The sequence below is a fragment of the Octodon degus genome, unplaced genomic scaffold, assembly GCF_000260255.1.
Source record: "Octodon degus isolate 3935 unplaced genomic scaffold, OctDeg1.0 scaffold00148, whole genome shotgun sequence".
Lineage (NCBI taxonomy): Eukaryota > Metazoa > Chordata > Mammalia > Rodentia > Octodontidae > Octodon > Octodon degus.
The window spans coordinates 6,265,241-6,274,161 of NW_004524724.1; the positions used below are offsets into that span (position 1 = coordinate 6,265,241).

At 53.1% G+C, this 8,921-nt stretch overlaps 1 protein-coding gene across 2 annotated transcripts in view; it reads left to right on the forward strand.

Moving 5' to 3' along the window:
• Nucleotides 1-8,921, forward strand: part of Sntb1 (syntrophin beta 1) — a 227,324-nt gene that overhangs the window by 184,967 nt on the left and 33,436 nt on the right. For both annotated transcript variants that reach the window (XM_023702316.1, XM_004642264.2), the window contains exon 4: nucleotides 1,581-1,720. In XM_023702316.1, the coding sequence (XP_023558084.1) occupies nucleotides 1,581-1,720 (140 nt within the window). The remainder of the gene's footprint in view (nucleotides 1-1,580; nucleotides 1,721-8,921) is intronic.

Below are 8,921 nucleotides of genomic sequence, written 5' to 3' on the forward strand. Positions count from 1 at the left end.
TCATCTTCCTCCCCCAGTAGCGTGGCTCGTGTGGAGCAGATCTGAGGTGGGGGTGGGGCAGCACAGCACTTCTCAGGCCTCCCATCTAGGAAGTGCTTTACTCACCTTACTGTAATTTATCCTGGCGAAGGACACGTGGCAGGCCATTGTGGGCCCCTCACAGGACAGAACAGAACAGGTGCTCCTAGCATTCGGTGACCCGTTCGTACCCCTCAGCTGAGCAGTGGCAAAGCTGGGTTGGGGAAACAGTGCATTCTGGCTCTAAAGATCATGGGCTGCTGGGTGTGGTGGTGCACACGTACGATTCTAGACCTTGGGAAGCCGAGGCAGGAGGATCACCATGAGTTTGAGGCCAGCCTGGGCTACAGAGTGAGTTCAAGGCCAGTCTGGACTACATAGCGAGACCCTATCTCAAAACCCCCCAAAGCCAAACTAAAACATAGAGACTGGGTTTGTGAGTTGAAGACTGATTTAGCCACAATTTGGTCCTGCTCCAGCCTGGGACAGGTGAGGAAAATCAGAGCCCGCAGAGCCCAGTCCTCAGCTCAGAGCAGAGCTCAGCTCAGACCTTTCTCCTGGCCCTCACGTGATGCCGTGGAGGTGCTCTGCTGCTTCAGGAGCTTGCTCGAGTCCCCGAGTCCGAGTGCGCCCATGCACTTGGCCCTGCCCACCCCACCTTGGGCCGTGGCTCCTTTTTGGAAACAGTGACCGACAGGGCACAGAAGGGCGGGCACAGCAGTCTGCCCAGGTGCAGTCTGCGTCTCTCGGCCCCTCGGGGAGCCGGGGTTAATCGTGTTCAATCTGTGTTCGCTGGCACTCGGAGGCCAAGGTGCACAGGACCGACTGCTCACCAGTGGCTCTGTGTCACGTTTGGTGAGGGTTCGCTGGGCTTAGAAACTCTCTGTTCAGGGCATGCAGCGGGTTTCTAACAGGTGGTTAACTTACTACACCACCTGAATTAAACTAGGGCGATGCTGGGTGTGGGAGGCCCACCTGAGGGTTGCTGCCAGCAGCATAAAGGCAGAACAGGAGAACAGGAGAAGCTGCTGACACGCTGCTAAGGATGCTGCTGGGAGACACTGGTGGAGCTGCTGGAGCAAATAGTTCTTGGGCTGTTGTTCTGCTGGCTTTCCTGATGAACTCTGGCAGACCTTTGGTCCCCATCCTACGCATCGATTCCTGGCTCCAGAAGGGAAGATGGCGCACTGCTCAGCCTCATGAAGCTTGTTGCTCTGGCTTTCCTGATGGGCACTCAGCTTTTCTCATTGCTGGAGGAGCTCGGGACCTCACTGCCGCTGAGGACGCCTGTGGCACTTTTGGGGGCGCTGTGGTGCTTACCTTCAGCATTATTTCCTGGCTCCGGTGCAGATCCCTCAGCCTGCTGGCACAGACCCTTCATCCCCCGACAGACTTTCTAGCTTCCACCGCTGCCCTTTGGGCCTTCCCAGTGCAGATCCATGAAGCAGGCCTGCGTGAGACTTTGTTGTGGGCTCTAGGCCTCCAATTGGATTGGTGGGAAGCATTGTTATGAGCTGCTCCTTCCCCAGCTGCTGTCTGACCGCTTCTACCTTCTGTCACAGGTGCCCGGGGACGGTGAGAAGCAATGGAAGCCGGTGCTGGTTGTCCTGACAGAGAAGGACCTCCTCCTCTACGACAGCATGCCGCGGCGAAAGGACGCCTGGCTCAGCCCCGCGCACTCCTACCCCCTCCTCGCCACCAGGTAGCCGTGCCGTACTGGGAACCCCTAAAGGAAAAAGCCACGTGTCTTTTAGCCAGATAGATTAATTCCACTTAGTGTTAGGCTCTTTCTTTCTTCTCCTTTCCTTTCCATGGTACCAGGGATGGAACTCAGGACTTTGCGTTTGCCAGACAGGCGCTTATGCCACGGAGCTATCTCCCTGGCCCTAGGCTCTAGCTTTCTTTCTCCTAGTATCAGCAGTGCATACTTAGGATTCATGTGAAATACAGCATTTTTAAAACTGTGATTACGAAAATATTTAAAAACAAAAACAAAACAAACAACAACAACAAAAAAAACAGTGATTGTCCTGCAGAACAGCATGGGCATTAACAGGTGCAACTGTGAGTCACACCCAGGAAACCGTCGCCACACTTCGTAAAACACTGTGTTGTCAAGCAGTATGAGAGATAGCCCCATCCCCTCTGCAACGTTGCTTCTGCCTTTTTTTTTTTTTTTTTTTTTTTTTTGTATTTTAGCAAAGGGTGTACAGGGTGTTCAGGGTTTCACTACTAGATCAGACTCGTAGTGATTCTCCTGTCTACTACCTCCCAAGCGCTGGGATTACAGGTGTGTGCCACCACGCCCAGTCTCAATTGCCATCTCAGTATGCCAGTACGACAGGCCCCAGGACTGAACCGGGGGCCCCTGCGTCTGCTTGCAGGCGCTTTAATCTGCTCAGCTATTGGGCCGGCCCTGCTTCTGCCTTTATGTGCTTTATTTCCGGTGATCAGGACACACAAGACCTACCCTCCGGGGCAGTGTTCAGTCTGTGACGCTGTGTTGGCAGTGCTGCTGTGCTTTGTGGAACGGACTTGCCTAGCAGGACCCAAGCCCGGTACTCCTGGGCCAGCCCCGTCCTCCCTTCCTCCCTCCACTGGCCCCTGGGAACCCCGCCCTTCTCCTGCTTCTGTGAGTGTGAGCATGACTCGGTCAGATCCCTCAGACACTGAGACTGGGTGCTTTTGCACCCCTGTGTCGGCTTCTCTCACCAAGCACAGTGCCATTCAGTCTCCCCCATGCTGTTATAAGTGGTATGATTTCTTTCTTTTTAATGACTGAGTAGTATTCCAGTGTCTATAAATACATTATCCTTACTGATGGATATTCAAGGGTGTCATATGTACTGGTTTTAAAATATATTGGAAAGCCACAGTCATCAAAATTGTGTGGCACCAGCGTATACATACACAGGCCAAGAGAACAAAACAGAATGCCTGGAAGTAAATCTGTTCATTTGTGAGTGGTTTATGACCCTCAACCAGGGTGCCGCGAAGCCACATGGAGCAAGGACAGTCCCTCCAGTGCCAGGGAAAGTGGGCCCTCGCATCCCGAAGAACTGAGTCAGGCCTTTGTCTTAAACTGTGCCCCAAACCAGTAACTGCACATAGATGAAAGATGTAAAGACTGAAGCCATGACACTCCTGTCAGGAAACGGGAAGCTTCTGGGCACGCTGAGACACCACGCAAAAAGCACAGACAGCAAAAGCTCAAGTAGATCGCACCGTGCCAAGCTAAAGGCTGAGTGACAAAGGACAATCAGCAGAACAAGGCAGCCCGTGAGTGGCAGAGGCTCAGCGAGCCCCATGGCTGCTGGAAGGTTAATTGCCAGGTAGATCTGAGGCTGCCTGCATCTCAGCCACGAAGCAGCCACGAAGCAGCCACAGCCTTGATCCGAAGCCGGCAGAAGGCGTGGATGCACCTGCGTTTCTCTGCGGAAGACGCACGCGTGGCCGTGAGGTGTGTGAAGGGTGCTCACGGCCGCTGACCATCAGAGAAATGTAATGAAAGCCACAGTTACCGAAGACCTAAGGTAGTTGGCTGCACCACACCTAGAATCCTAGTTGTGTGGGAGGCTGACACAGGAGGATCGTAAGTTCACGTGCCACCTGACAGTTTAGCAAGGATCTGTCTCAGTGATTAAAACAAAAAAAAATTGTTGAAGGGCTGGGATGTAGCTCAACGGTAAAGTGCTTGCCTTAGCTTGCGTGACACCCTGGGTTCAATTTCTAATACTGAAGAAAAAACTTCTGAGATAACAAGTGCTGGCCAAAAGTGGGGAAAAGGGAACCCTTATGCATACAGGTGGGGCTATGTGGAGATGCCTCCAAAAATTAAAAATAAAACTATTCTCTGGTTTAACAACCCCACCGCTGGGTATATATCCAAAGGAATTAAACTTAGGATCTCAAAGGGCTATCTCCAGCCAAGCCTGGCAGCACAAGTGTGAAATCCTAGTACTGTGGGGAGGCTGAGGCAGGAGGATCACAACAGTGAGCGCAGTTTATTCAACCTAATGACTTAGTGACATACTGTCTCAAAACTTCATTGAAATGTTGAAAGGAATAGAAATGTACCTCAGTATGCAGCGGTGCAAAGGCCCCGGGTTCCTTCCCTAATATGGAGAAGGAGGGAGGGGGAGGGAGAGAGCGAGAGCCGCACTGCCGTGTCCCCTTATTCACTGCAGCCACGACGTGAAACGTGGTCTGCATGCACCGTGTTCTTTCCTTTCTCCTGAGGCCTCCATCTTGAGAACACATTCCATCAGACTTGAGTCTTGCCTTCAAGCAGCTGCCAGATGCCCAGACCGCTTCTGGGGCCTGCCCTACCAGCTCCCTGACCCTAAGACAGGGAGGCTGTGTGAGCCCTCCCCTCCCCTCCCCTCCCCTCCCCTCCCCCCCTTGAAACCCCACACCACCTACCTTGCATGCAGCCTGCAGCTGTGGGCTGAGCTCACAGGGGAAGCCCTGGGCCTGGGACCCTAGAGACGGGGGAGCCTGGGGGAGCCTGGGGGAGCCCCTTCCCTTCCCTCCGCCCACATGTCCCTTCTCCCTTCCCGTCCTCCCTGCTCCTGCTGCCACCCCAACCCTCAACAAAGGCAGCCACAGGCAGTCCTGCTCTGGAAGTACACAAGAGCCTGTGCTATTTCCGGCCCACTTGTCGGTAGCAGGATCACTGCAAATTCAAGGCCAGCCTGGGCTACAAAGCAAGACCTTGTCTCAAATAATAAGATAAAATAAAAAAGAGGTAGTTTCAAGGATATTTCTCAGGTAACATGATTAACCCGAGTTACACTGGTTTCTTGAAGTTTCTGAGCATTTGGACCAAGGGAGCTTGATTTTCTGACTATCCATTCATTTCTTAACATTGACTCATGTTAATTCATCAAGAATGTGCCAGGAGTTGCAACTGGGGTAGGGATGCAGTTCAAGTGTGTGGACCTGTGCTCACGGGGCCACCTGTGACTCTTACCTGGCAGGCCATCTGGAGCAGCAGGGATCGGTGGGCTCGCAGAGCTCCGCAAGGACCCTGTGGGGCCAGGGCAGTGGAAGCTGCCTGCCCTGGAGGAGGCTGCCCCTGCTCACAGCAAATTGAGCCCAGGGAGAAGGAGCAGGCAGGGCTACAGAGAGGCCTGGCTAGGGGGAGGGGGGAGGCGGCACGGAGGACCTGCTTCACGCACCCCCTGTGTGCCCTGGAGCAGCAGGCACGGCCGTGGGTGTGACAGGTGCCTGAGGACACTCACGTTGTATCCTCCGTGCCCCACTCCGTCTGCAAGGCCTGCGTTCACCTGTGACTCTTACCTGGCAGGACCTGAGGCCCAGAAGGGTTAAGAAATTTGCTCCAGAGAGTGTGCCCTGCTGCTCTGGGTGGTGGGCCATGGACCCCTGTGCCCCAGGACCAGCGGAAGGTGAGGTGGGCAGGCAGCCTGGAGAGGCTGACTTTACTGTGCCCTGCTCTGCCCTTGGAGACCCGAACATGGAGCATTGGGAGCCGCCGTAGCTGGGACATCATGATGGGATGAGGAAGGCGTTTCCAAGAGGGGACTGCCGGATCCAGAATCCAGAATCCAAGCGAATCTTTTCCTGTTGAAAAGAAAAAAAAAGAAGAGAAGACATAGATAAAAATTAAGTCAGATTTCTGTCAGACAAAGTACTGGGCTGCAAGAGGCACTGGCTCCTGGTGGGCGGGGGGCTGCTTTCTCACTCTTCAGACCTGTTGCCAGGTTCTGCAGGGGACTTCAGAGCCTCAGCTAGCCCTGGAGGGAAGGCTGTGCTTGCTTAGCCCTGGTTCCCACAGCGGGGAAGGGCCTGGGACTAAGGCGGACTGAATTCCAAAGCAGGAACTCCTGGAAAGAAACCCTAGAGGGTGGAGAAGGAGGATAGGAGGGAGAAGCCAGTGAGGTGCCATCCTCAGCTTGCTCCTGAACCCCTCAGGGACTCAGGATCCGCCCTCCTGATACCTGAGACACGTGTGGCTACCTAAGCAAATTACATGTAAGTAAAATTAAAAATTCACTTCTCAGTCTTCTTGCATTTCAAGTCCTCAATAGCAATATGTGGCTGTTGGCCACCATTTTGGATAGCACAGATCTAGAACGTTCTGTCAGCACCAGAAGTTCCATTGGTGTAAGTTCATTAACTGGTGCTCAGCTGTTACCCTTAGCTGAACTGAACTAGCGTGGTGCTGGGTGTGGGAGGCTCCCCCGAGGATGGCTGCCAGCGGCAGCGCAAGAGGCACAGCGGACAAGAGCTGGGAGAGACTGGTGGGAAGCTGTTTGGAGGAGCTGGTGGAGCTGGTGGAAGCTGCTGGTTCTTCTCACCTTGTCATGCTGGCTTTCCTGATGAACGTGGCTGTTCTTGTCAGAGAAGGAGCTTGGGACCCCACTGTCACTGAGAATGGCTATAGTTCATTTTGGGCAGGCGCTGGTGCTCATCTTGAGCATTGCTTCTTGTCTCTGGAGGGCAAGATGGTGCACTGCTCAGCCTTGTGGAGAAGCTTGTCATGATGGCTTTCCTGGTGGGAACTCAGCTGTCATTGCTAGAGAAGTTCAGGACCTCACTGTTGCTGAGGATGGCTTGGTACTTTTGGGGGAGCTCTGGTGCTTACTTTGACTGTTGCTTCCTGGGTCCAGCTCAGCTCCCTCAGCCTACTCGCACAGACTTTCCAGCTTCCCCCACTGCCCTTCGGGCCTTCCCAGCAGAGATCCATAAAGAGGGCCTACATGGGACCCTGTCGTGGGCTCCGGGCCTCCAGCTGGACTCGTGGGAGTTATTGCTGTGGGCTCTAGTTTTCATCTGGACTCATGCAGGACATTAGGATCCAGGCTCTCGGCAGATTTCCTGCCCTCTTGTATATGATTCTTTGGGTATTGTTCTCTTTCAAATACAGAAGGAGATAACTTGGGGAAAGGGATCTAAATGTGGGATTCACTCACATTTCACATGCACCTCATGTGGTATTCGGCACAAGATAACGTATCAGAGGTGATTTTGCACAGTGTTTCAGTAATCCCGTGCATGCCGCCACTTTCTGGTGGAGTTTTCCACATGGCAAGCATATCAGAGGCCAAAGTGTTTGCGCATGTGGCGTCCTCCACAATTACAGCTGCTCCACCTGTCCATAGACTGAGGGTCCTGAATAGTGGAAATGTGTTCCTACCACTCGGGGGGTCCAGGGTCAGACTGCTCAGCCCTGGTGAGGACCTCTTCCTGGCTTGTAGACATCATCCCTCTTACAGTCTCTTTACCTGATTGCTTTTTTGTTTCACTTTGGTTTTGGTTTTCTGAAATAGGTACTCCAGGCTGGCCTAGAATTCACTGTGTAGTCTGGGCTGGGCTCAAACTTGCGCAATCCTCCTGCCTCAGCTTCCCGAGTGATGGGATGGTTTCTACCACCACGCGCAACACATTTATGTCTTCTTTTTGGTGTGTGCTTAGAGAGATTGAGAGTGCTCGGGTTTCTCTTCGTGTGGGGACACTAGCCCTATGCATAGAAGTCCCACTTTCTCTTTTTTTTCTTTTTTCTTTTTTTTAGGGAAGGGTCTGCAGGGTGTTCAGGGTCTCACTAGTAGATCAGACTCATAGTGATTCTCTTGTTTACTGCCTCCCAAGAGCTGAGATTACAGGTGCGCACCACCATGTCCACTCTCAAGTGCCATCTCAGCCCTGGGGGATCGAACCCCCAGCCCCTGTGCCTGCCTGCAGGCACTTTACTCCACTGAGCTATTTGGCCTGCCCTCAAGGGGTTCCACTCTTATGGCCATGTTTACCTCACTAGTTCTCTCAAGACCCATTTTCCAGATGCAGACAGATTGGGGGCGAGGACTTCAACATCTGAATTTGCTTTTAGTGATGACATATGTGTGCCTCACTTGGCACAAGGCCTGGCACAGGAGGGGACCAGATGACTGTCGCCTGGCTCCTACCCCTACCCCTTCCCATCCCCCAGGTGGGCAGCTGTGCTTGGAACCACAAAGACAGTGGCTTCCCTGACACCAGAGAAATGTCCGGGCCCACAGCCAGGGGGAAATGGGTTTCTTCTCAATTGAGTTACTTCCTCAGACAGCTTGGAATTGATCTATCTGTTTGGGTTTTTCTTGAGGGCCAGACGCATCTAATTTAGGTGTTTCCAGAAGATGAAAATGTGCTGGCCCTGCAGGGCGGTGGCCCGGCCCTGCTCACCCCATGCTCATGCCACCAGCGTTGCGCGGAGGTTTCTGAGTGGCCACCTGTGCCCCAGACACCTTTTCTCGGAACACCTCTCCTGTGGCCATCTCTCCTCAGGACACCCCTCCTCTTCTCCTGTCAGACTCCCCCCAACACACCCACACAGCTTGATTTATAGCCCCACCCTTGGGAAGATTACAAAGATGTTGCATTTCAGTGATCCTCACCCCTCCACCTTTTTTAGTCCTTCGGAAAACATTTCTGCTTAGCCAAAGCTTATTTGGTGCTGCCGAACATTAAAGAAAAGGTACATTTGCCCGTGTGGAGTAAGAGCATGGATTTTTGTCACTCTTGTCACAGAGGACAAGTCCAGTGGGTCTGCAGAGAACAAGGATTAAGGTCACAGTGGTTCTCAATTCTGGAAGAAGCTTAACCTAGAAATTCTGCACACTCAGTCGAAGCGGCTGGCACAAGTTTCAAATACACCAACCTTACAAAGAGTGGCACTGTTCAGCCCCGTGGCCTCGAGGCAAAGGTGCAGGGCCACCGAGGGGCAGCTGAAGGTGCCCGTCTCTGGGTCCATGTCACCTGGCAGCCAGGGCCTCTGAGCACCACTACTAAACATGCCAAGTAGTCTAGCCGTGCCTAAGGAGCTGACCTGTGTGTAAATGCTAAAAGTAGCTGCCACCTCGGGCCAGCCTTAGAAATTTTATTTTATTTTATTTTTTCAAAGTTTT